Source organism: Sitodiplosis mosellana, unplaced genomic scaffold (assembly GCF_009176505.1).
Source record: "Sitodiplosis mosellana isolate CC-2019 unplaced genomic scaffold, AAFC_SMos_1.0 Smas_scaffold_6226, whole genome shotgun sequence".
NCBI classification, from domain to species: domain Eukaryota; kingdom Metazoa; phylum Arthropoda; class Insecta; order Diptera; family Cecidomyiidae; genus Sitodiplosis; species Sitodiplosis mosellana.
Window position 1 is genome coordinate 22,656,174 of NW_022601467.1, and position 24,402 is coordinate 22,680,575.

At 36.4% G+C, this 24,402-nt stretch overlaps 8 protein-coding genes across 24 annotated transcripts in view; 6 read left to right on the forward strand and 2 right to left on the reverse strand.

Annotated features, from left to right (window-relative positions):
• The first annotated feature begins 520 nt into the window (after positions 1-520).
• On the forward strand, positions 521-5,428 carry LOC129578422 (CCR4-NOT transcription complex subunit 6). 3 transcript variants are annotated; one of them, XM_055466946.1, is made up of 9 exons: positions 521-931; positions 1,499-1,846; positions 2,253-2,384; positions 2,506-2,692; positions 2,835-3,010; positions 3,157-3,228; positions 3,371-3,477; positions 3,606-3,811; positions 3,919-5,428. In XM_055466946.1, exons 2-9 carry the CDS (start codon positions 1,825-1,827, stop codon positions 4,691-4,693), a joined length of 1,677 nt encoding a protein of 558 aa, XP_055322921.1. In that variant the 5' UTR covers positions 521-931; positions 1,499-1,824; the 3' UTR covers positions 4,694-5,428. The 3 variants fall into 3 exon arrangements, with proteins under 3 accessions (XP_055322921.1, XP_055322920.1, XP_055322922.1); XM_055466945.1 differs by having other exon boundaries at positions 553-931; positions 3,154-3,228; XM_055466947.1 differs by lacking the exon at positions 1,499-1,846 and having other exon boundaries at positions 582-931; positions 3,154-3,228.
• Positions 5,429-5,951: 523 nt separating this feature from the next.
• On the forward strand, positions 5,952-7,238 carry LOC129578429 (28S ribosomal protein S24, mitochondrial). The gene is made up of 3 exons (XM_055466959.1): positions 5,952-6,174; positions 6,257-6,440; positions 6,517-7,238. Exons 1-3 carry the CDS (start codon positions 6,142-6,144, stop codon positions 6,804-6,806), a joined length of 507 nt encoding a protein of 168 aa, XP_055322934.1. The 5' UTR covers positions 5,952-6,141; the 3' UTR covers positions 6,807-7,238.
• LOC129578427 (vesicular integral-membrane protein VIP36) lies at positions 6,938-8,831 on the reverse strand. 2 transcript variants are annotated; one of them, XR_008689101.1, is made up of 7 exons: positions 8,711-8,831; positions 8,500-8,618; positions 8,209-8,406; positions 7,770-8,099; positions 7,523-7,627; positions 7,169-7,441; positions 6,938-7,068 (listed from the first exon to the last, which is right to left on the reverse strand). XR_008689101.1 is itself a non-coding variant. In XM_055466957.1 (6 exons), the coding sequence occupies exons 1-6, from the start codon at positions 8,811-8,813 to the stop codon at positions 7,337-7,339; spliced, it is 960 nt and encodes a 319-aa protein (XP_055322932.1). In that variant the 5' UTR covers positions 8,814-8,831; the 3' UTR covers positions 6,938-7,336. The 2 variants fall into 2 exon arrangements, 1 of the variants encoding a protein (XP_055322932.1); XM_055466957.1 differs by having other exon boundaries at positions 6,938-7,441.
• A 744-nt stretch (positions 8,832-9,575) lies between these two features.
• LOC129578428 (TBC1 domain family member 7) lies at positions 9,576-11,878 on the forward strand. The gene is made up of 5 exons (XM_055466958.1): positions 9,576-10,086; positions 10,162-10,346; positions 10,446-10,624; positions 10,894-11,125; positions 11,558-11,878. The coding sequence occupies exons 1-5, from the start codon at positions 9,897-9,899 to the stop codon at positions 11,642-11,644; spliced, it is 873 nt and encodes a 290-aa protein (XP_055322933.1). The 5' UTR covers positions 9,576-9,896; the 3' UTR covers positions 11,645-11,878.
• Positions 11,879-12,014: 136 nt separating this feature from the next.
• On the forward strand, positions 12,015-14,053 carry LOC129578426 (GDP-fucose transporter 1). Of its 2 annotated transcripts, XM_055466955.1 has the most exons (5): positions 12,015-12,168; positions 12,375-12,470; positions 12,555-12,747; positions 12,845-13,070; positions 13,238-14,053. In XM_055466955.1, the coding sequence occupies exons 2-5, from the start codon at positions 12,394-12,396 to the stop codon at positions 13,741-13,743; spliced, it is 1,002 nt and encodes a 333-aa protein (XP_055322930.1). In that variant the 5' UTR covers positions 12,015-12,168; positions 12,375-12,393; the 3' UTR covers positions 13,744-14,053. The 2 variants fall into 2 exon arrangements, with proteins under 2 accessions (XP_055322930.1, XP_055322929.1); XM_055466954.1 differs by lacking the exon at positions 12,015-12,168 and having other exon boundaries at positions 12,197-12,470.
• LOC129578420 (wolframin) lies at positions 13,890-17,182 on the reverse strand. Its single transcript, XM_055466942.1, has 4 exons — positions 16,822-17,182; positions 16,643-16,741; positions 15,024-16,576; positions 13,890-14,942 (listed from the first exon to the last, which is right to left on the reverse strand). Exons 1-4 carry the CDS (start codon positions 16,883-16,885, stop codon positions 14,097-14,099), a joined length of 2,562 nt encoding a protein of 853 aa, XP_055322917.1. The 5' UTR covers positions 16,886-17,182; the 3' UTR covers positions 13,890-14,096.
• Positions 17,183-17,205: 23 nt separating this feature from the next.
• LOC129578425 (39S ribosomal protein L1, mitochondrial) lies at positions 17,206-18,758 on the forward strand. Its single transcript, XM_055466953.1, has 4 exons — positions 17,206-17,564; positions 17,631-17,931; positions 18,003-18,308; positions 18,401-18,758. Exons 1-4 carry the CDS (start codon positions 17,356-17,358, stop codon positions 18,674-18,676), a joined length of 1,092 nt encoding a protein of 363 aa, XP_055322928.1. The 5' UTR covers positions 17,206-17,355; the 3' UTR covers positions 18,677-18,758.
• Positions 18,759-20,081: 1,323 nt separating this feature from the next.
• LOC129578431 (ankyrin repeat and KH domain-containing protein mask) overlaps positions 20,082-24,402 on the forward strand; it is a 24,718-nt gene continuing 20,397 nt past the window's right edge. For 4 of the 13 annotated variants that reach the window (XM_055466962.1, XM_055466964.1, XM_055466966.1 and 1 more), the window contains exon 1: positions 20,516-21,101. In XM_055466962.1, the coding sequence (XP_055322937.1) occupies positions 20,766-21,101 (336 nt within the window). In that variant the 5' untranslated portion in view covers positions 20,516-20,765. Of the gene's footprint in view, positions 21,102-24,402 lie in introns of all 13 variants that reach the window. The other 9 variants (XM_055466973.1, XM_055466963.1, XM_055466974.1 and 6 more) reach the window with 5 other exon arrangements.

Here is a 24,402-nt window from a genome sequence, read left to right on the forward strand (position 1 = left end):
CTTCGTTTCTTCATTACATCTTCAAAAAGGAAGGTAAAACCATTGCTTTTACCGGTTGCATCGATTGAAAGCGAATCCACTTTGAGAAAAAGTATGCAAAGTATTGGAAGCACTATAAATATCTTATCATCTTTTCAAATAGATATTCTGCTTCTCTCCATAATACCTAATAAAATATGACTTACCAACCACTTCCATAGTAAGAAAATACAATAATTGTATATTTGAACGGTAATAAAAACAAATGGCATATACAAGAAATACAATAGATGTTTTTAAATGAATCTTTGGCCACCAAACTCAATTCCCTATCTTTGAACATTTGAAAAGATTTTATTTGTTATTGTTGCCTGTTTATAGAACAACATTTCAACATGCACTTGTGACGATCATAAATTTCAAAATTGCAACTCCAGCAAAATTCAGTCAGCGAAGCAGGATAGATACAATCCGCATAAAGTTTTTTGTCAATAGGGCTGCATCGGATGGATGTACTTTGATGTTGCGTTTCTTTTGATGCGTTTCTATCATTGAACGCATCCATTGCACCACCACATTGAGCTGTCTAGTGTTGAACTGCCGACGGTAGATACTGAAGTGAAGACGAAATGAAAAAAAAAATCAAGCGCAAATGCTACAGTAGAAAGTTTTTAGTGTACACACGTTATACAAACACACTTGGTTACACATTTACTCCCATATCAAGCAGATTTATATGAATTTCACATTTGAATTTACGTTCTACAAAAATAAAATAAACTCACAAAATTGTATAAATTAGCATATAACAAAAACAACTTTAAACCATAGAAAACCAAGCAAAATAAGCAAATAAGTTTGAATCGCAAGTTGATTTTTTTTCCGTAATCAACAGCAAGCCAGAACAAAGGACAAATTTCATCGCAACATTCGACAACATTTTTTTACGGAGGTAAATCATTTTATTCGATTGGGTTATTGTGTGTTTTTTTTCTTGTGGTGTGTTGTTCATTTTGCGTTAAATTCGCATTTTCATCTCCTTCGAAGGAAAAAAGCGGAAAACCAAAAAGTTATAAAAAAAGGGGAAAAAATATATCCCACTTGCGCTGATGCCATCTCTCTTTTTGAGTTCTGTTTTCTGCATTTTTGTTGTTTGGCTTATTCTTTATGTGTGCACGCTTGTCATGACCAATGAAAAAAAGAGAGATGAAAATGGAGACGCAATGTTTTTCACAAGTTTTTTTTTGTTATTGTATGTGTCCCGCACGAAGCACTTATGTACCTCAATTTCATTTCATTCCGGAATCGCTTGTCTTTTTTCTGAATAACAACTGATAGAGGAGAAACAAAGCGTAAATAAATTGTAAACAAAATATATTTCGGAGATGAAAATGGAATGTATTGTGATAGACATAGATCGATAGTGTCGATCAAGTGATTTAAATTACAACTTTGCGTTCAATCAAACCGTTTGATTATTTCTGTTTTCTTTTCTCTGTCTCTGTGCTAACTAAAAAAGGATTTAAGCTCATCAAATTTTGTGGCTTTTTGTGGTTTTTACACTTAACTAATCAATTGATTCGGAGCGATTAGCGGTTGGAAAGCCCATCAACTCAACATTTACCATCTCTGACCGAAAAACAACAACTACAACAACAACAGCAACAGTCAGTCAACAGCAATTCAACACCCGACCGAAAAATAAAACCAACAACAACATACGATAAGCAAATCGTCATAAATTACAAAGAATAAAAAAAAAGTGTTGTGTTCTCTGTGTGAGTGTGTTTGTTTTCAAAAAGAAGCAAAAACATTGACATCCAACCTGGATGACTTCTGTGTGTAATGGCAGACAAAAAAATGAAAGGTTATTTTGATTGCATTAATAATAAATAGCTGTAGTTCATTAAGCATTTCTCTTTTTTTGGTTTCGACCGAAAAAATCATAATAGTATTAACACGCTCGTATTGTTTTGCATTTGGTCAAAAGCGACTACACATTCCGTGTTGTTAGAATACATTTTTATTTCGATTTGTGCGGACTGATCTTAAATGATGTTGCGATCAACGGGTTGGTGACTTGTCTTGATTCTCCTTGAATTTTGACTCATATCACGATTCTCCAAAAGTCAAATACAAAATAAAACGATTTCATTTTGAGACTAACATGCTAATGCACATGTGGCTTTTGTTATTATTCGTTTTCGTTATTGAAAGATTCAATCAATTTTATTCGAATCAACTGACTGGTTTCATTGCGTTTGTTCATCTAGGAAATGTCTATAAGATGTCTCGTAACAAAGACAGATATGAAAGCAGCAACAATCGGAGGCAACAGATCTTCATGTCACAAGAAGATGTGGCTGCAGGACGAAAGTCTAACTGGACTGGTGTTGAAATAACTGGTATATTCACATTTAAATCGCCTGTTCTTAGCTTATCGTTCACTCTCCCTCTTTCTGTCATACACACTAAACTCACTCACGTTGCTCTCGTTTTTATTTTCCTCCATTTCGTTTGCTGCAGGCAATGTACGGAATGTTAGTCCGACTCTATGGCAATTCGAGCATTTGACAGCGTTATACCTTAACGATAACAATTTACTACGACTTCCTAGTGACATTGGTCAATTAATCAATTTACGTACATTGGATCTGTCCAGTAATAAATTGAGAAGTTTGCCGGCCGAATTGGGAGAGTTGATTCACCTGAGGTAAGCATTTTGTCAAGTTGAATGGCCGACATTTTCATTCGTTTAATTGATTCCAATGCATTTTTACATTTATCTATTGCACAATTGCGTTTTTAATACTTATTTCGTGTATGTTTTTCTCTTTCTCTCTTTTTATCGGCAGAGAATTGTTGCTTAACAACAATTTACTGCGTGTTTTACCGAATGAAATCGGTAAACTGTTTCACATTCACATTTTGGGACTGCATGGAAATCCGTTGCAGAAAGATCTTCAATCGATCTACAATGAGCCGAATGGAACGCAGAAATTGTTGACGTATTTGCTTGACAATCTATCGTGTAAGTTTTAATTTGATGTCAAGTTTACGAGAATGACCGTATTTGAACGCAAAACAAGAAGAAGAAAAAAAAACAAAACACTAATTTGCGTATTATGAGTGACGATGATTGTTGTTTGGGTCTAATCTTTAAAATTCTTTCAGCAGCGATAATGAATGTTCCACCACCTCAACGGCCTTGGATTCCACTTGCTAGACCTAATCGAACTAGACCGGCATGTAAGTCATTGACACCGCTCATTTGTGTGTGTGTGTGTGTGTGCTTTATATTTTTCTATTTTCTCCCGTTCTCCATTTCACATTTTCGCAATTTATTTACAAACTCTCTCACCTGTCATCGTTTGCCTTTGTTCTCAATTAGTTATATTTACGGTGATGTGTTATAACGTCTTGTGTGATAAATATGCCACCCGACAAATGTACGGATACTGTCCGAGTTGGGCGCTAAATTGGGAGTACCGGAAAAAGGTAAATAACATCGATTGAATGCGCCGATTGTTGTTAAACAAGCAGAAAATTGATTGTACACCGATAAGCATTTTATTTGTTTCTCTCGATAAAATGGAAATGTTCCAATGATTTGTTTTGTGTTGCAGGCGATTTTGGATGAGATTCGTCACTATTCAGCCGACATCATTAGTTTGCAGGAGATCGAAACGGATCAGTTCTATAATTTTTTTAAAATTGAACTGAAAAATGATGGATATGATGGCATTTTCTCACCAAAATCCCGGGCAAAGACGATGGGCGAAAACGAGCGTAAATATGTTGACGGTTGTGCAATTTTCTTCCGCGCAGCGAAGTGAGTATATTCGCCTGTTCTTTCGCTTCTTTCAATGTGCGGTTTAATCAATTCACTGAGCTAATTTACCTTGATTTTTGTGTGTGTGTGTGTTTGTCTATCCGCAGATTTACATTGATCAAAGATCATTTAATTGAGTTCAATCAACTGGCTATGGCAAATGCCGAAGGATCTGATAATATGTTGAATCGAGTAATGCCAAAGGATAACATCGGTCTGGCCGCGCTGTTGAAAATCAAAGAGTCAGCATGGGATGGTCTGACACCAGAACAAGCACACATCACGCAGCCGATTTTAGTTTGTACCGCTCATATTCACTGGGATCCCGAATTCTGTGATGTCAAACTGATTCAAACGATGATGCTGAGCAATGAGCTGAAAACAATACTGGACGATTTGAATCACAGCCTCCGGCCACCGCATAAATACGATGCAAACAATGTTCAACTGTTGCTGTGCGGTGACTTTAATTCACTGCCCGATTCAGGTGTTATTGAATTCTTGAGCTCGGGCCATGTATCGATGGACCATCAAGATTTCAAAGAGCTCGGCTACAAATCCTGCTTACAACGATTGCTCGGTGCCGATTCACTGACCGAATTCACGCATCCATTCAAATTGGCATCCGCATACAGCGAAGACATCATGCCCTACACCAACTACACATTCGATTTCAAAGGTATCATTGACTATATTTTCTATTCGAAGAACGGAATGGTACCGCTCGGTTTGCTCGGTCCACTGTCCAATGAATGGTTGCGCGAGAGTAAGGTCGTCGGTTGTCCACATCCACACATACCATCCGATCATTTTCCGTTGCTCGTTGAGCTCGAATTAATGCATTCAACCAGCCTACAACCTCCGAACGGTCTTCGCAGATAGCGATAGAAACACTCACCAATCAACACCACCACCACCACCACCACCATCATACAACAGAGATACAATCAATTGCCCCCGACCATTGAATGATAACTTATATTGAAGAACAAAAAACAAGAACATTTTTGTACCAATTGCAACAACAACCAAGCAAAGCTGAACAAAAAACCGAAAACAAACAACACACAGACAAAACTAATTGAAATTTCAAGAGTAAATTTGACTATACTTTAATCAAATTTCTGTGAAAGATATTATTTCTTTTGTGTCGAATTGGTATCATGGAATGAAATATTGACCAAGACCAAAATTCGTGAAGGAGAGAAAGAGTAAATCCCCAATTGTACAACTATCAACAATAACAAACAAATGATCAACAAAAACAACCATCTGATCACATTTCATTGTTTAAAAAACATTTTAGAACAGTAAATTCATTGCAGCAGAAACAGAAAAAAATAACAATCGACCAAAATGCTAATAAAAAATTGTCTTTATTGTTGAAAATGCACATAGATCAAACAATGCTTTAGCATGTAACATTGTAAACATCATTGAATTTTAAATTTGTAGTATGTTGTGTTCCGCCCGAAAACGACAAAAAAAACCAAACTAAACGCTGTCTATTGGGTTCGAATCGATAATTTTTAAAATTATATTCAGCACCAACAGCAGCAAGTAGACGACGACATTCAACATTGAGATTGTGTATTAAAGAATTTGTATAAATCTGAATTGTTGCAATTTGTTCGCCTCCTCCAACTACAAAATGAAACCCCGTCTTTACTTAATTTTGCCAGCACTCGCATTAACAAACACACAACACAGCAAGAAAAAAAACCGCAAACACAAGAAAACAATATACAAAAACACAAACTAGAGTTTGTAATTACAATCTAACTCTCTATAGAGTCGTAGCATCACTTAACTTTTTAATTTACGAGGTAAAAAGAAAAGGAATACAAAAACTCATTCTCTGTTCTTCATTACAATGTTTGTTTTTTTAAAGAAAGGTGTATAAATTTGACATAAAATCAAACAATTTCATTTCATTATTTGAATACATGATATAGAACCAAATAAGACAAAAAATAAGGAAAAATCAATTACAAAAATATATATAAATATATTCATATGCGTTTTATTCATTATCATTTTCATTCATAGGCATACATAGCATGGATCGTCATTTTATGACTGAATTTCAATTGAATAAAGACAAAAAGTATTTTCTATGGATGATACAAAGAAGCAGAGAGTCGTAGGTAAAACCATAACCTCACATAACGGCAATCGATTTTGTACAACGAAAGCTGTAAGCAGCTCTTCTGTCAAACGGATGCACATAACCTTAGTTTATGACTGAAAAACAATAAGACGTTCCTTTTTCAATACTCCAATCGAATACTTCTACAGAGAAAATATACCTTAACCGGAAGACTTGCACAATGAATCGATCGATTTTGGGCCAAGTGCAAAAGGTGAGTTTTCTCTATTTATTTGAATGAATTTGGACATTCGGTATGAATTGAATGTTACTGAATTTGTTTTCAATCGTTTCAGTTGATTGTGTCAACACAGAGTCAATTGGCGCCGAGCCGATCGATTCATGCATCGGCCGTGTGTTTAAAAACGTCGTCGGGAAAATACAAAATAACACCAAAACGAGATCGTCCGTTAACGTATGAAATGGCAAATCCACCCTACCAAATTGCCACCCGAAAAGCTTGGAACTCGTGGAATTGCGGTAAGCAAGCACTGGCAAACCATGTCATGTATTAGGTATTTTATCACGTATTAATTTTGGCTCGCTTGAATTACAGCGAATTTACAAGATGGATTGCGACCGTGTCAAACGGTTGTCGAGGATATGTTCATTCGGAAATTCATCACCGGCACATTTCATTCGTTGGTTTGTAGCGAAGTCATCATAAAGCGACAATTTAATCATATTCGAATTGCGTTCCTCATGCGCCGCGGCATCGCACCAAACAAAGTCTATTTCCTAATCGGTTACACGGAGGAGCTATTGTCGAGTTGGATGCAATGCCCAATCACACTCGAAATCCAGACGATTGCAAAACAAGAAGATACCATTTTCAAGTATATTTAGATACGAGCATTACTTATTATGTAGAATCTTAGAGAGAGAGAAAAAAACGGTACAAATGCACTGGTACGATACGGTTGTCATCGTCCTTGTAGATACGAAAGTATGGAATTTATTGAAAAAAAAACAAAGCGTTTATGTTTATTGTTTTGGCTTTAAATTTATTTTGGATATATTTTTCATTTATTCGACAGTCAGTTTTTTTTCTTCAATGGAACTTAACACACAGATAATGTCAATGGTTCATCAAGTGGATAACAGATTTCTACAAAAAGAATATAGGTTGAAGTAAATGATTTTTCCTTCTTCATTTTTTTCAAGCAAATTTTCATGTATACACACACAGCTTTTACTAACTAATTTACCTGCCCGTCGATTATTCAATAATTTATGCTTTTGTCTTTGCAAGAAGAAACAAAAAATTGATTACAACAATTCCTCTTTCTCGTTGTTTTTTACATTGAACCAGTGCTTAGGTTTGTACAAAATTTTATGAATATATTTATTAGTGGATTAATTTTGGTGTATCGTCATCACCAAAGTTTTCGTGATGACTCCTTTCGCTTTTGATAGTACATAATGCCAAATATGGCCAGGACTATGGCGCAAATCATTCCGAACAGGATCAAGAAGAAGATCTAGAACAATCGAATAAATGAAATTTTTGATAGAAAAATTGCAAGTCGCAGAGATATGGTAACAATTAACAAAAAACCTACCTTGACATTTGACATTCCTGGCTTCACATCTTCTTTTCGTTCTCGTGGAGCTTCAAACACTTCAGCTGAAGGAATAATACTCTTTCGAACTTCCAACGTGACTTCCTAAATTGAGAAAAATGAAGCATATCCAAGTGTAAGCAATGAATAGGAAAATCAATTCATTCACACCGATCCCATGACTCAATGGAATGTTGAAACATTGAATGAACTACAATTGAAGATGAGCATAAACTTTTGAACTTACATCAGCAATCGGCTCGATTTCGTAGAATTTAAATGAGATAATATCGTGATTATCCGATAGATCACCGGTTGTTGCGGAAGCACCGAAATAGTAGCCGGTTGGCAATTTGACATTTGGCGATTCGAAGCATACTTTCCATTCACGCTTATTTTCTAAATCAGTCAACACCGTCAGTCGTTCATTCAAGTATTTGATGCTGATGTGTGTGTCGTAGTCAACATTACGGAATTTGGCTTCGCAACCGGCGATTTGGGTCAATGTTCCATCGCGATCATGGTCATAGCTCAATGAGCCATTGTTAATCATTGCACTGATGTATGGATGTTGATGCTGCGCAATAGAAAGAACACCAATTATTTTCTTGTCCGTTTCTCCTTCTTATCTTATCTCATCATCACTTAATTTGGATATTTTTTCCATTGTTTCAATCATAGCTTACATTATGTGGTCCATTGTGGTTGCTGTATGTGTCCAAAATGATGGCTAAACCCATGAAATTATCTTTACTGCCGAACACCGGTCCTGGAACTAATCGATCTCTTGCATACCAGATCGCAAATCCATCACCGAATAGCTCCTTACCCTTGCCGGACACTTTGAAGTTTATATTAACTTCCCAATTTTGTGACATACATGGCTAAAAATGAACGAACATTGATGAAAAAATGAAGCAAAAGAAAAACAAACAAACAGAACCGAAATACAATCATGTTAAACAATTGACACGTACCACTGAATTCCATACAGCACCACTTCGTGACTGTATATCCGGCGTTAGACGAATATAATTTGATGTAACCAAAGTGGAACCGGTAAAATCCCAATACGGGAGCGTCCCCATACCGGCACCTATACACAAGCGAATCAATGCAATGCACAGAGAAATTTGACCGAGAAAACCAAATGAGCATCAAATGATTAAATTTCTTCAATTCACTCACCGAAGTATGGTTTCACCAATGAAAATTCCCGTTTCATATATTCATCGGCATTGATGAACGTTAAACAGCTTACAATCAAAATATATAAAAAATTTGTCCACATCGTTGATAAATGTATGTTTCGCGGCTAATTGTGATGAAAAAAAGCGTATGTATGAAGAACTAAAGATAGACTACTTAGATTTAAAAATAAAATTATTTGGACTTTATCTTTGGATCACAATTTGGCGGAATAGAGAATGGAAAAAAGAAAATGACGTGAAAAAAATATCAAAAAGTGGTTGCTATATTTGTTATCGCCGCACACAAAAACATTGATTTTCACCTATGTGAACCTATATTGTACATCAATGTTATTGACAATGATTTTTCGTCGTGATGTTTATGTATTTCGTCTTAGATGTGACTTTTATGTATCTCGTTTTTCTCTCCTATTCCGTTTGCTCTATTCGACGTTCTTAGTTTTATGTCAAAGTGCATATTCATATATACTCACGCACGCAGAAAACTATATTGCGTTTGAACGGTAAATGAAAATAGACAAGCTGACACACAGTTCGAATGCGGACGTGTACACAGAATGACAGTTCGATTGTATTCCCTCTCTCAGCACTGATAGCCGAGAGTAATTAGAGGACGAAATTGTAAAATTAAAAAAAAATGCTTAGTCAGCGAATGATATGAGAACAAAACTTGGGACCAATTGAATATTTCCACGTTAAATGTTCAATGTTCGCCGCAGTCGAGATAGAGAATTATCAGGTATTTCGAAAATATCGAAAGACGCACACATCGAAAACATCGACACAAAGTGCGTTCAAATGAATCCCAAATCGACTATCCAATTTCGTTCCCGCTCATGTTGAACGCACTCACGTTACCACACACACACACACACACTGTGTGTGTGTATGTTTTGACAATTCAATTCATCGTGTCATCTCTTTTTCGCAACTTAAAAGCTTTTGCACTAGTTGTTTGAATATGTCAAAGAAATTTTTAACTTTTTTTATTCGAACATTATTTGGTGAATCCAATCAAAACACAATCAATGTCATTCCGTAAATTGTCTGGGTGAATTTTTTCGAAGCGAAATAGCGAGACGACGACGACGATGTGTTGTCAATGGTTTCCATTCCCGGTAGTTTATGCGATATTTTTTATTTGCTAGCAAATTTTAACGACAATGACCACGGACGATAGAAATTTTCGATCGGCATACTATGAAAAAGTTGGCTGTCGAAGTGTTGAAGAGCGAAAATCATTGGAAATTTTGTTAAAAGAGAAACCACTTAACCGACCGAAACTCAAGCAATTCTGTTTGAGTTTCACCGTACCAGCTGTCTACCGAAATGTGCTATGGAACATCTTGTTGGGTAAGTGGTTTTATTTCTGGATCTACGTGATAACACTGTATATTATTGTTTTTGTTTTTATTCTCATTCATTCAGACGTTGCTCCCGTTCATCCCGATTGTCATGCATTTGTGATGACACAACGACGGGAAGTGTTCGAAGATCTTCACAATGCCCTCAGAGTAATGCACATCATTAGCGAACAAACGCCCATACCAAATGTGCTGTACACCATGTGGCTGCTAGAAAATAAACAACTTCGGCTGGGTGTAAACATCAACGTAAGTATTGTTAATATGATCATCAACCGTGAACTTAGCAGTTCTCGTTTGAAGTTTGAATCATTTTGAATGTCATGCACGTTTTTTCTCTCCACACAGAATCGCTGCAATTTCGTTATCATGTCCGAGGCTTTACAACAAACGTTTCAGAATGAAGTCGATCTCTATTGGATAACCAAAGGTTTTTATAAATGTGCATTAGAAATATCCCGTGATTTTGGTCAACTCAAAGAATTATCGTACAAATTATTAGAAAAAGAAAATCACACAATTTATAAGTGAGTAATATCGTATGCTACACAACTTTTATGATTGAAGAGGGCAATTGAAAGTACAGATAAACCTTAGCACTAGCAATCTGTGCCATTTTTCATCAGGCGTCTCCACTCGCATTGAGTTTGTATTGTAAATGTTAAGGTGCGTGCAATGCCCTTCAATGTAAAAAACAATACAAGTGGAGATGATACACGGGATTTATCTGTACTTTGATTGCCTTCATCATTATGATGATATTAACGGTGCGAATTGTTAATTTTCGCTCTGCCAGACATTTGGATGAAAATAATCTACTAGATGCACTGCCCTTAGAACAATGGTATGGTACATGCTTTGCTGGCGTCTTGACAAATCAGTCACTCATTCGTATTTGGGATAAGATTTGTGGTGGATCACGGAAAATCGTTGTTTTTGTATTTGTTACGCTGTTCAGTTGGATATGGCGTACAGCGAGGTTGTCCAGCGCAACCCAGGTGCCGGAAATTATAACAATCATTGACAATGTAAGTTACAGCTGAAATACTAGTTCACGTTTTTGTCTTTACAAGGGATTTGAACCTTTGATTTTCAATCAAATCCAATTTCGAAAGTGTTAATCACCTTTTTTCTTTTCCCAAGAGCGAACGCTACGTCTTTTAAAAGACGTGATTCACGTATTCACGCCTTTCTCCCATCTTCTATATAATTTCTTGTCTGAAAGACGTGCATCTTCTGTGCAATGGTATACAGAATACGCGAGAATGGCGTGAGGGAAATTTCAGCTATACCATTTATCACTGCATAGAAGACGTACGTCTTTCGTGTGGTAATTATATAGAAGACGTGAGAAAGGCGAGAATACATGAACCACGTCTTTTAAAAGACGTAGCGTTCGCACTTCGGTTAATAGCGAATATATCATATTAATTATTCCGTTCATTTTCCGTATTTTCCAGCTGAAAGATAACCAGGAAAGTGCTGATCACATCGTAAATAATTCCATCGAATTGTGGCAAAAGAAGACACCGAGTTTCGAATTTTAAAGAGCAATTAATACATTTACAAATAAATAAAACAAAACATATTTTGTACTTTCTAAGTGTAATTTTGTACCTAAATGTTTTTTCGTAAAAAAAATTATTTATCAAGAAATAAGAGAAGAAGAAAGAAGAAATAAACTTTTAAATGTTACAAATGTTCGAGAAAAAAGTTCTGTTCTTCATTTGGATGGTTATTACAGGTGCAATTATTTCTGTGCGGACAGCTCTAATTTGGCCTAATTTGTTTTTCACCATATGGCAACGTAATCAGAACAAATATTTAAATAAAATAAAATGGAACGGAGCAAACATGTGTCAATATATATTTTATTGTCTTTAAAAGATTTGAACGCGGTTTTTTTTCTTCTTATCATGAATTCGCGAACGAAATTCAAGAAAAAACCAACTGCAAATTCAAATTTTCATAAGTTATTTACGCAAAACTAAATTAAATAAAACTGAAAAGTTGACGAGATACATCTAACGTATCATTCGAAATATTCATTACGATTCTAGCTTTCAATCAGGTAAATGGTATAAACGTCACTTCACATTCAAAAATGAGTTTTTGACAGTTCTAGATAACATTCTGAAGTACATTTAATTGCATTAAAATCCGCCAACAATGGACGAATAAACACAAAAATTCGACTCTTTTTGCATTGAAATATTTTTTTTTCTCGAAAATCACAACTCATCAATCGATAATCATGGCGATTCGATTATTTTTTAGGATAATAAGAAATATACAAATGATGACGTTGGGCAATACGTCGGACAGTTTGTTTACAAAGTATACAAAAATCACTGCTGTCGTGGCTCTATATTGGTTTGTGAAGCATGGAATACAAATATTTTTTTTTAAACGAGAAATTAAATTCAATTTCATTTTATTTTGATTTGCATCAAAAAGGGTTGTCTCAATTGTGACAGTATTTGTGAACAAAGCACTTTTAAGCAGTGACACTGTAAAGTTGAATGCACCGCTCTTCGTCACATGGGTACAATGCATCGTTTCAGTTGTGATATGTTTACTATTAGGATTAGTGAAACGATCCAATTTACCAAATCCATCCGATGTCTTCACTGAAAATATTTTCAAAACGGTAATATAAATGCGGCACGGAACACAGTCAATGAATTTGTTTGAAGCACATTTGATGAACCCAAACACATTCATGCTTATTTTGATTTGATTTTCAGGCGATGCCGGTTGCAATATTGTTTACATCAATGGTCTCGACGAATAATTTATGCTTGAAATATGTTCCCGTCTCGTTTTACTACATCGGACGATCTCTGACGACCGTATTCAATGTGCTACTTTCGTACGCATTGCTCGGCCAAACTTCAAGTTTCAATTGTATAGCGTGCTGTGCCATTATTGTCGGTGGTTTTTGGCTTGGCGTCGATCAAGAAAGCGTTGCTGGTATGTAGAACATAGTGCTTTTTCTTTGTCTTTTTTGATGTAAATGTTCGATTTACAAATTTCTCCTTGGAAATTAATTTCTTTTGAATCTGAATGGATCACATCTTTGTTCGCTTGAAAAATTAAAACAACTTGGTTAACTCAATGGAATCATATTTATTTTTCAGATTCATTTTCGCTCATCGGTACAATATTCGGTATTCTGGGGTCGATTAGTTTGTCTCTCTATTCGATATACACTAAGAAAACATTACCAAAGATAAATGACCAAGTACTTCTATTGAACTACTATGTGAATGTTTATGCGACATTCCTGTTCATTCCATTGATGATGTTCAATGGAGAAATTCGTGAGGTAGCCAATTACCAGCACATAAATGAGCTATGGTTTTGGCTTGCCCTATTTGTCGGTGGCTTATGTGGATTCACCATCGGCTATGTAACTGGACTTCAAATCAAAGTCACATCACCGCTAACGCACAACATATCCGGTACGGCAAAAGCATGTGCCCAAACGGTTCTCGCAGCAAACTGGTACCACGAGAATCGATCAACCCTCTGGTGGTTTTCAAACTTTGTCGTGCTGTTCGGCAGCAGTCTTTATGCACGCGTCAAACAAGTCGAAATGGACAAAAAACATAACCAACAACTAATCCAACCGGAAAAAGCCTAAAATTTCAATTGGATGTCGAGGATGATATGCATAAACACATGGTTGACAAATATACATTCGCGCGTGTCTAGCTGATTTTTTTTTCAGGGGCCAGAAGGAAAAACTAAGACAACCAGTAATTAATTCATCTAAAAAAAGGCCTGAGATGCATTCAACAGTTGACAACGTTTACTGTGTTATTTTATTTTTGGTCTATTTCTTTAATATAATTATCACTTGCTTTAGGCTATCATTAAACATTACATTTTGAAAGAAACGAGATGCAAACATAATTGTATATACAATTCTGATCTAATTATACGAAACACAAGAATATTTGTTTTGTTCCTTTTGTTTTATTTTATGTCAAAGCCCTAATTTATCTTAATAAGCGGATTGAATAGTACGTTGAATAAATATTTTATTCCATTAAAAATATTTCGACTACTTAACTTTAGGTGATTTGATGCATAGAATGCTTTCAGACTTGATTCCTTACATTTAATGCATCCGATCGATGCCAAATCAATCCACAGTGGATGTCGTTCCAAATTGAATGTGGTCAATGGAACGTGTACATCGTTATCGTCGTCTGGATTCGAGTAGCTAGTCAATAACGTACCACTGAACCAAATTCGATCTGTTCGGCCTAATAATCTCGTAAAATTTGTAAAACTATGGTGAGCTTTGAGGTACAATTCGATTGGACTGTAATCTAATTTGACACCGATGCGAAATTCATACGAATTCCAATTGTTTAAATTGCATTTGTGCTGCTCTTTAAAGTAGTCTAATTCTTCAGAGTCATACACATCGAACATGAGTTCGTTCGGTTCACCAAAAAAACACATTACTTGATTCGATAGAACGTCAGGTAAAAATGAGAGCACTTTTTCGAAAATATTTGACACTCTACGGATTTCTATATTATGAACATGACCCTCCCATTTGATGTGCGCCCCATAGAATCGATCGCATTTCAATTGAGCATTTATTCGATTCCCGGGATAAAGTAGTGGCGAATGACAATGACGATTGAACAGATCCCATTTCAAGTAGTTGGCCGTTACTTCTTCTTGTAGCATCGCGTCGTCAGCCTCAACTCGATTGATGATTGTGTGATAAATGTCACTCGACTGCGAATCCGATGGAGACACATCGAAATACTTCGAAAGTAACGGTTGCGTTAAGTAGAATGTAGCGACTAAACAAGCAATTATCTGTTGGGAAGAGACGACATGTTTCTAGTTCAAATTGTTCCGTTTATTCAAGCATTCACAAATGTATTCAAATAAACTCACCTGAATGAATGTCACATATTTTTTGGTACGTCGATATGATGCGAGCAGGCAAGACATGGCCAAAGCAATGCCTGCAATTGATATCGATGCAATCAAGCGATGTACGGCATTCTTCAGAGCCAACGACTCAACCGTAACGAACACGGGTATCATCAGAGTCACTAAACCAAACAATGGGAGGCAAAATAGCATTCCAGCGAGCGTTAAAGTGCCACGCACCATTTCGAACATCGTTGCCGATTGTGAACCGATTATGCAAATTTGCAGCCAACTCAATGTGACGCAGTGCGGAATCAGACACTGATAAATGCCATGCCAATTGTGCCGATGGGCCAACGCAACCAATAGTCCCGGTATTAAAAGATACAGCAAACCCCGTGAGTTGAAACAAAATTCGATGCCATGGCCAATCGGGAACGGTGCAAATGTTGGTATTTTCAAATCGGATATCAACCAATTGCTCCACATTTCGGCGTCAATTTCGAACGGATACTTCACCAGCACATTGATGCCGAACGAGAGTAAAACCAGCAAATCGGGAAATGGATTGCGATTATTCAACATGAATATGAACAGTGTTACAAATAGTAAAATGAATGAGATAATTGTCACTTCTGAGGACATTTTCCAGTCGAGCGGAATGGTCGACGAAACGATAACATTCACAAAAAATGCCGAAAAATGGATGAGATATGGTTGTAGTTCTTTGCGAAGAAATGCATTTTCCGCGTTCGTATCAAACTGCTGATCAAAACTCAAGAAAAGCTGCGACCAAATTCGAAAGTCGTCATATCGATGTTTCGATTTGAACATTTTCAGCGTCGAAACAATCATCACAAATAGGCTCACGTGGTAGATGACGACCGGCATGAAGACGAGCACATTGTTTATGGTTGTTGTGTATGATAATATCAATAGAAAGATGAGGCAATTGGCTAAGGAACTGGGAAATCGAGCCAGTGCATTCAAGTACTGATGGTAAATTAGGTAGAGAAATAGCAGCGGATGGAACAGCAATCGATGAAAATATGGGACTTGATTCAATGACTCGGGATGCGGCACCGATAGCGTTAATGAGGAACTAATGTTTGGTAACTGGCCGTGAACCACTTGCATTGCAGCCGAAATGAGATTTTCTTCGCTGATATTATTGCCCGGACTCGACATTATGTTCCGCCGAATCGAATGATATGGTGAAATATCCTGTTCATTTTGTGAAGACGATGGTGTATTCGGGCCCTTTTTGTATCGACTGGTTTTCAGTTTGTAGATTTGTCGCATTTTCTTTTCAAGTTGCGCCACCGTGATATAGTGTTCGCCGGAATTATTCGTTTGCTTCAAACAATTGAACAGTTCACGGGCCGCTTTTCGTGCATTTCGTTCGGATTGTGTCATTTGCAAGCAGGTTTCGACCTCGGTGATATTTCGATCATTGATTCCGCGTCCGGTTTTCAGGCTTTTTGCTAGCAGCATCAATGCGCCTTCATGGCCCTCGTATGACGCTTTCAACAACCAATCAATACCCAATGAATAATCGGCACGCGAATCTTCGGCTAAAATCGATAAAATTCGTCATTTCCAAAATGGGTTTTGGCATTGTTATAATGCTTATCACTTACCTGCATCATTTTCAAGGATTTGCCTTGCTATTTCATATTGACTATTTGAATCTCCATTTTCTGTAGAGTTTCCATGTAAATTTCGTAACGATGTTCGATCTGCAATCACATCAAATGAAAAACATCCATCGTTTCAGTGAAATTTTTTTCACATTCAACCAATCGAAAAATTAATTTACCTTCCAGATTCCATTTTCGACGCTGATTTATATGCGATGGATCTGTACTTGCCCATCGCGCCATATCTCACACACCGAAAATTATGTGTATATAACAACAACACGTCAGACTTTTACAATTATTCTCAGTAACTTAACGTAAGAGTTTGCGGTGAGTGAGTTTATTCCTATTTTATTGGGTGCGATTTTTATTTACAAACAAATATTTTTTCGTCGATTTTCCTCTTTTCGGTGACAGTAGTTAATCTTCACCTATTTTTGGCACATAACTTTTGTATTGTTTCGTGGTTTCTTAATCCGTTCTGTTTCGATTGATTTTGGGGTTCTTTTGCTTGAATTGTGACTGAAAAAAAACTATAAGCTGACATTTGAAATGTCAAAACCGGTTTGTAGGTTAGCTGTCAATTGGCTGAAGAAAAATCAAGTATGTTTCGGTACACTTAACCAAACATTGTGCAGGAAACAAACTCGACCAATTTTGTTGGTTTTCTCTTTTTTTTTGTAAAAAACGGGGCAAACATAAAATAGCCAAAAATGTTGGGGTTGAGATCGATGTTGTCGCGGCTAACCATTCGATCGCAAGCATTTTATCAACCCGTTCAATGTATTCACGTCAGTGAAGTGGATTTGAAGGCGAGAAAAGGAACAAGAGAAAAACGAGAAAAATTGAAAAAGAAAAACAAAACGGCAAAACTCACTACTATTACCAAAGTTGGCTTTATTCCTCGAAACAAATTGCATTTGTGAGTGAACAAAAACACATTGACCATGAAGCGAAAATTTAATCGAAATCTTTCTTTTGAATGTAGGAAAAAGGTTGATAAACATTTGACAAATGATTGGAAGGCTGAACCCACGGATGATGCATTTCCAGGTCGTTACTATCGATGGCCACTATTCAAAGTGAGCGACGCAATTCGATTCCATAAAGAAAATCTCGATCCAACGATGTGGAATGCATTGGATTCACCGTTGAATATGTCTGTTGAAATGGATATGATGGGTGACAAACCCACCAGAATGATATCAAACTTTCAAAAACTTGTTGTCATCAAACATCCATTTGAGCATGGCCAAGAGCGAACGATTTTGGTTTTTGCAAAAGAAGAAGTAAGTGAAAAAAAAGGATGTAAATTTACAAAATAATAGTAGGGCGAATGAATGTTGTTGTGCATTTTCAGGAGAATCGAAGCAATGCGATTAGAGCAGGTGCAACAACCGTCGGTGGTCCAGATTTAATCAAGAGTGCTCTGAAGGGAAACATTCGTTTCGCCGACTATCAATTCATTTTGGCGCATCCAGATATCATGCCCGAAATGTTGGCACTGCGTGGTTTGCTCAAAAAGAAGTTCCCATCGGCCAAGAATGAAACATTGGGCATGAATTTGTATGAATTGGTGATGAAATTTATGAATGGTCTCTTCATTTCCGGCAGACGAGATGAGTTCCAGGAGAACTTTGGCATTGTGAATACCTCAATCGGATCGGTAAGAACGGGTTGAACATTGGGTCACATTCGATTTGAAAATGCATTTTTTGAATTCCTTGATTCTGTAAATCAATCTGTTTGTTTCCACAGCTGAACATGCCAACAGAACAACTGATCGAAAACTTCAATGCCATATTGACTACGGTGAATGGTCAACGGCCGAATCGGCCCGGAAAATTCATCACACGTGTACATTTGACCACACCTTTATCAAATGAAAAGTTCAAAATTGATCCAGCTGACTTCCCATTCGCTGACTATGTACGGCCCGGTCAAGTACCAACTTTACCGCAGAAGAAAGCAAAAAAAGGCCAGGAAAAACCGACATTCGTTCGAAACTATCAATTATTCCGTACGCCTGTGTAAACAAACCATGTTAGTTGTAAATGAAAAATGTGTTAATATCAAAAATTGAATAGAATAACGACCGTTTTAGAGTTTTATTCAATTATAGTGTTTTATTTTATTTCTTCAACAATTGATCCAATTCGGTGATGTATGTTTGAGCCATTTGTAATGTTTCGTGTTTCGAGAGTTTTTGATTGTTTTCAAGTTTCGGCAAATACTGTCTGAGGCGATCAAAGGCATCATTAAGGTGCTCCATTCGCTTGCGTTCACGAGCATTGGCGGCCAGTCGACGTTTTTTCCAAACCATTGGAGAAATCATCTTGTCGCCCTTGCAATTTGCACTCATTTCGTAGTCCATTCGCGTTTCACAAATTGTCACTTAACCAACGGCACACAAACTATGGTTTTAAGTCGATTTTGACTCAAAATTGAAAGTGTTCAGTATTTACAGATTGAACTGCAGTTGCAACCGAATTATCGCTCTGAAACAGAAGGCACAACGGATCAACTCAAATTAATCCAAAGTCATGTGCCTTACCGCCTTATATATTTGTATATTCGCCTCGATTCAGTTGCAACATTGAAACTTTATATCTCCCGGTTCCAGAAAAAAGCAACCGCATTGAGCTAAGAAGCTTTTTCGACAGCACTTTTTATCTGGAATTTTCCAAAACAAATTCATTCTCATAATTTTTTTCAGTAAACGTCTCATTCAAGCAAACTGTAAACTAAAACCGCTTCTTTTATGACCTCTTGAGAATGCATGAACGATGCAACAATCTGTTGTACATTTTTCGGGAGGTCCAATATGAGACCACCCGCAAAACGGATTACGCAAAAACAGCGATGCTTCTATTTTTCTCGGTGAGATTTTTTTTGAGTTTAATTCCTCGTATCTTTCGCTTAAATGTGAGTAAAAGAGACATGGAGACGAAGAGACAGAAAGACTTCTTCAATGGATTCATAGAACACGATGTTTCAAAGTTGTGAATTAATTGAATTGATTCCAGTTCATTGGCTCGATTTCAGTATGAATTAGTATTAAATTACAGACATGGGAAATTTATTAAAAATTCAGAAATTAAGTACAGGAAGAATTCAACTAAATTCTTGATTTCATTTCAATGGGATAGAAATGAATAAAAATTTAAATCCATTCACAAATATTTGAATAAAGGTGAAATTCGCTTTCCGCTCTCTCTATATTGTTTTCAAAAAAATCGCCTAGAGAATGAAACGATTCCAATATGGCGAGTTCCTTTTGCAATACAATCAAATGTTTGTACTCACGCACACACATTCACCGCGTAAATCAGACAAAAGTGAAAGAATGTTTATCCCAGATATGCAACAATAACATTCTGGCTGCAATTCAACCATAGCGTGTGCCCTTTAAATGCAGCGACATTTGCTACTTGGGACCGAGCAGAGTGAATGTCAACAGTTGATGTAACGTGTAGTAGCAACTCGCTGACAAAATCAGCTGTTTTTCTGAAATCGACAATGTACAGCGATTCGAGTGCTGGATGGTGATTGGGTTCGTCACACAGATGGCGTATCGGTTTGGCATTCCATTCAATTTCCATAAAATGTTCTCCTAAAATTGCCATTTCAATTTTTCTATAAATCATATTAGTTGAGATAATGATTGACATGGCAAAAATTCCGCACATTTTCTTTCATTTGATCGTTTAATTTGCGGCCGAAATGTAACGTAACTGTCCGATGCGATACGAATGTGACAGTTGTGGCGTGTGAACGTGTTTGCCATTTCGCTGCAAAATACAGCAACCTACAGAGATAGAGACGGTAGCCATTTTTGGTCAGCAGAATTTTAGTTCCCAAATAAATCACTGACGGCGTATACAGTATCCGGAAGAATGATGGCGATCCCAAGTTTCGATCAAATTGAATAGTTTTTAATAATACATATTTTTTAATTGAAACAAGTGTTAAAAAGTGTTTAAATAAGCGAATTTTCAATGTTACTAAAATAATATATACGAATTATTAACGTTTCATCAACGGAAATCGAAATCAGTGGAAGGGAATATAGTTGAAAAGGAGCGACAAACAGATTCCGATTTAATAATAATTACACACAAAAATGCAGAGTATCGAACATTGTGATAGAAAAAAAGTTGATTGCAAAGTGTCTAGTGTTAGCAGCAAAAGCAAAAACAGCAGCACCAGCAGTAGCAGCAGCACAAGCAGCAGTAGTAGTAGTAGTGTACCATCTACATCAAAAACGACGATTGCAAATCATAGCCCAAGTGGAAATGAAAAAAATAATATGTCGTCGTCTACGACCGAAATCAAATTAAAAAATAAATGTTGCAACAATTCGAACACAAGTCCAAGTAAAACAGTTATTGAAAAGTATACCGACATAAATCAAATAGTTCTTGATTCGTCTGAATCGGATGAAGAATCTGTTTCAGAGGTATGTTATCAAATTATTCGCCATTTTTTACCACACAAAAGAAAAATTAAAATTATAATTTCGAAGAAAAAAATTCAAAAAAAGCAGACTGCTTCTTCTATCTTCTTTATAATTTTTTTGTATCATTTCGGATTCTTTTTTCTATGTACAACATGAACATAAAAAAGAGAGACTTTTTACACTTTTTTCTCGCTCTTTCTCGATGTGTCGTCTTGTGTCTTGTGTGTGCGTGAATGTGCGTGTGTGTATATATCGATGTCGAACGTCGAAAGTCGCTATTACAAAAATATATACGTCAAGTTATTCAGAAATGTCGCACTGTGTAACCATTAGATTAGTCAGCTTAATTTTCATTAATTTCATTGAAAAGAAGAAAAAAAATAGAAAAGACAGAAGGAAAAAACAATGCGAAAGACGACAGAAAAATTACTTGGCTCTTTTATTGCATTTATGAGTTATCCTTTTTGTAATTATAATCGTTGGTTGTTTTTTTGTTGTTAATGTTGTTGTTGTTGTTGTTGTTGTGTGAGAGTGCTGTGTCTGTGACTGTGTATGTTCGTGCGTATGTGTGACTGTGCCCCGACTCGTTCAAATGACAGTGTGGCTGTCCGGATGCACATAAGCGAAACTTGACTTGGTCATACAAACGCAAATTTCTTTCATTCTAGGATGCATTTCCAACCTCAGGCGAAATGGAAAACCATTTTTCACCGAACGAACGAAGAAAATCGCTAAATCACCAACATTGGAATCGATAAATTTGTACATTTTTCAGATGCACAACCAAATTTAACTTAGAAATGATGATTTACTTTTTGCCTTTGTCGCTGCTGACTATGAGTGTCTCGGTGCATATGTGTGTATATGTATGTGTCTGTGTGTACATATCTATATATATATATATATATATATATGTATGCCTCTATCTCTTTCTCTGTCTTTCCGTACGAATGTGGCTTGCAAATCAAACCCAAACACAAAAGACTCAAAACGAAGACAATAAATACGAAGAAGCGAAGGAAAAAAAAGCTAGAAGAAAGGCGAAGAAGTTGATAGAAAAATTGTATGTGCGGAAAGCTAAATATGAAATACCAAATACGTATGCAACGTTGCGATGATTTGTGACTATTCGAATACTTAATTCTTTCTTTCCTTTTCTCTTTCTCTCTTTTTTTTTCCTTTGAGCATTAAAAAGTGTGTTCTACGGCGATTCGCAGAATACACGCTTATGTTGCAATATAGTTATACACATAAGCGAATCGTGCTGTGTGCATTACTGCTCCTTTTTGTGTATTTCGATATGCAAAACGAATTGATCCGATTTAAAAAGTAAAATCAACTGAAACGATACGATAGACAATCAGCTGAAACAACATTTAAAATACTTGAACGACTTTGAATGAATACACAACAACGAAATAAAAGAAGAAGAAGAAGAAGAAGAAGAAGAAGAAGAAGAAGAAGAAGGAACAGAAAAAAATACGAAATATATATAAAGTGATCGGTTTTCTGAGATCTTTTGCGCATTCTATTTTGTTGTGTAGTTATTTTAATTTTAAGAACGGCTATATGCGTACTCTTTTCTTTCTCTCTCCCTCGGTGTCTCGATTGCCGTCCGTCCGTCCGAATGTATGCTATTGTGTGTATAAATGAGCGTGTGTGTGTGTACATGTATTGGAGTCAGTTGTACGTGTGTGATGGTGTGAACATGCTTCAAACAGCCCATTTTAGAAAACATTTTCGATATGTGTCCAATTGCCCGAAAATTAAAACGTATGTGTGAATACTTTTGGACAGTACGGTGGCCGATTTGAAAATTGCCAATGCTCTAAAGTAAATAGAAAAAGAAACGGCGACGATGAAATGCACGAACATGCATCAATATTCATTTTCATTGATCCCGTTTTTGGTTCTCATGAAATCCTCCAATATGCTGTTACAGCCGACTTCAATTCTTTTCATCTTCTTAATGCCTTCAGTTTCATTCTACTTGGCCGTTTCATTTTTTGCTTATTCTACTGCACGTGAGACTTTATATCTGTTTGTCTGCATTGTGAATATGGCTGAGAGCTAGGCTATTATCATTGTCGTTGTCGTCGCCGTCGTCGTCGTCGCTAGTTGTTTCGGGTTCATTTATATTCATTATTTTGCATTGTCCTAAATATTCAATAATGAATAGATATGAAGCACACATGCAGGTTAACGTGACAAACAATGAACCACATAAAATAGCGCTTGAGAAAAAAAATGACAACAGCAACGAAAGAATGACTCGAAATTGAAGGGAGAGAGAGAGAAAGAGAAAAAACGTAGCAACAACAAGACAGAGAAGTATATCTTGTGTCATATTTTGTTGATTGAATACACATTCGGTCGGTACGCTCTGGTGTGGTACATACTGACCATGTTCTTCGCATGTACATCACTACAATGCCGCAATACACCAAGTGAATATAATCGTCGTCGTTGTGTCGAAGAAGGGATTCAAAAACAATTCGAAAGCTTGTGAAAAATTTATAACGAAATTGAAATAAGCGAATATACGCGCGTTATAAAATGACCTTTGAGCGTATTTTCCATGCTCTGACAATTATTTTCATGATTAACTGCTAGGGCACGGAAATGTGCCGGGTGCAAAAGCAACACATTCACACACAAAACCAAATCCAAATCCAAACACATACTCCTTCTCATCATCGTCATCACCTCACCGCTATCGAATTCAATTCACCTCTTTCATTTTTTATTTTTATTTCAAATCAAATTAACGAATCGTTTGTCAACACTTCGAACCCATTACCAATTTTTATTGGCCTGTGATGGACATTTGGTCGAGATGGTAATCTTAGGCCAGAAGTGTATCGGCTAATTAACATTTTACACTCAGATAGACTTGACAGTCTATTTTACCGATTTTGTAACTTATACTTCATTTCGCACGTATGCACACAATTTCTGCACATAGTCACTCACCTTATTATATATATATCGGTTACATAAAAAAAATCAGAAGAGAAGAAGAAAAAAACAAACCAGAGAAACAACACACGTACTCTCTAAGCCAACTAACATTTTTTCATTTTGTTCGTTTCGTTTGTTTTCGTTGACGTTTTCATGATTCACGATTTCTAATGCAGATTTTGTACAGATTTAGATTTTTTTTCCATTCATTATTGTAGCAGTTGGTTTGCTTCGCTAAATCGCAAAATTACTTGCACAACTTTGTGCAACAAGAAAATTTCGACTTAGAGAGAGAGAGAGAGAGAGAGAGAGAGAGAGAGAGAGAGAGAGAGAGAGAGAG

Excerpts from the sequence above, each read along its gene's own strand:
- LOC129578422 (XM_055466945.1), top strand. The coding sequence starts at position 1,825 with ATGGCAGACAAAAAAATGAAAG. Across the intron at positions 3,011-3,153 it reads TTTGCTTGACAATCTATCGT|CAGCGATAATGAATGTTCCA; the intron begins GTAAGTTTTAAT and ends AAATTCTTTCAG. Across the intron at positions 3,812-3,918 it reads ATTTTCTTCCGCGCAGCGAA|ATTTACATTGATCAAAGATC; the intron begins GTGAGTATATTC and ends GTCTATCCGCAG.
- LOC129578429 (XM_055466959.1), top strand. The coding sequence starts at position 6,142 with ATGAATCGATCGATTTTGGGCCAAGTGCAAAAG. Across the intron at positions 6,175-6,256 it reads TTTTGGGCCAAGTGCAAAAG|TTGATTGTGTCAACACAGAG; the intron begins GTGAGTTTTCTC and ends CAATCGTTTCAG. Across the intron at positions 6,441-6,516 it reads TTGGAACTCGTGGAATTGCG|CGAATTTACAAGATGGATTG; the intron begins GTAAGCAAGCAC and ends CTTGAATTACAG.
- LOC129578427 (XM_055466957.1), bottom strand. The coding sequence starts at position 8,813 with ATGTGGACAAATTTTTTATATATTTTGATTGTAAGCTGTTTAACGTTC. Across the intron at positions 7,628-7,769 it reads AAATCGAGCCGATTGCTGAT|GAAGTCACGTTGGAAGTTCG; the intron begins GTAAGTTCAAAA and ends TTCTCAATTTAG. Across the intron at positions 7,442-7,522 it reads CAGGAATGTCAAATGTCAAG|ATCTTCTTCTTGATCCTGTT; the intron begins GTAGGTTTTTTG and ends CGATTGTTCTAG.
- LOC129578428 (XM_055466958.1), top strand. The coding sequence starts at position 9,897 with ATGACCACGGACGATAGAAATTTTCGATCGGCATACTATGAAAAAGTT. Across the intron at positions 10,347-10,445 it reads GGCTGGGTGTAAACATCAAC|AATCGCTGCAATTTCGTTAT; the intron begins GTAAGTATTGTT and ends CTCTCCACACAG. Across the intron at positions 11,126-11,557 it reads TTATAACAATCATTGACAAT|CTGAAAGATAACCAGGAAAG; the intron begins GTAAGTTACAGC and ends CGTATTTTCCAG.
- LOC129578426 (XM_055466954.1), top strand. The coding sequence starts at position 12,352 with ATGGCGATTCGATTATTTTTTAGGATAATAAGAAATATACAAATGATG. Across the intron at positions 12,471-12,554 it reads GCTGTCGTGGCTCTATATTG|GGTTGTCTCAATTGTGACAG; the intron begins GTTTGTGAAGCA and ends TGCATCAAAAAG. Across the intron at positions 12,748-12,844 it reads CTGAAAATATTTTCAAAACG|GCGATGCCGGTTGCAATATT; the intron begins GTAATATAAATG and ends TTTGATTTTCAG.
- LOC129578420 (XM_055466942.1), bottom strand. The coding sequence starts at position 16,885 with ATGGCGCGATGGGCAAGTACAGATCCATCGCATATAAATCAGCGTCGA. Across the intron at positions 16,577-16,642 it reads AATCCTTGAAAATGATGCAG|CCGAAGATTCGCGTGCCGAT; the intron begins GTAAGTGATAAG and ends TATCGATTTTAG. Across the intron at positions 14,943-15,023 it reads AATATGTGACATTCATTCAG|ATAATTGCTTGTTTAGTCGC; the intron begins GTGAGTTTATTT and ends TCTTCCCAACAG.
- LOC129578425 (XM_055466953.1), top strand. The coding sequence starts at position 17,356 with ATGTTGGGGTTGAGATCGATGTTGTCGCGGCTAACCATTCGATCGCAA. Across the intron at positions 17,932-18,002 it reads TGGTTTTTGCAAAAGAAGAA|GAGAATCGAAGCAATGCGAT; the intron begins GTAAGTGAAAAA and ends GTGCATTTTCAG. Across the intron at positions 18,309-18,400 it reads TGAATACCTCAATCGGATCG|CTGAACATGCCAACAGAACA; the intron begins GTAAGAACGGGT and ends TTGTTTCCACAG.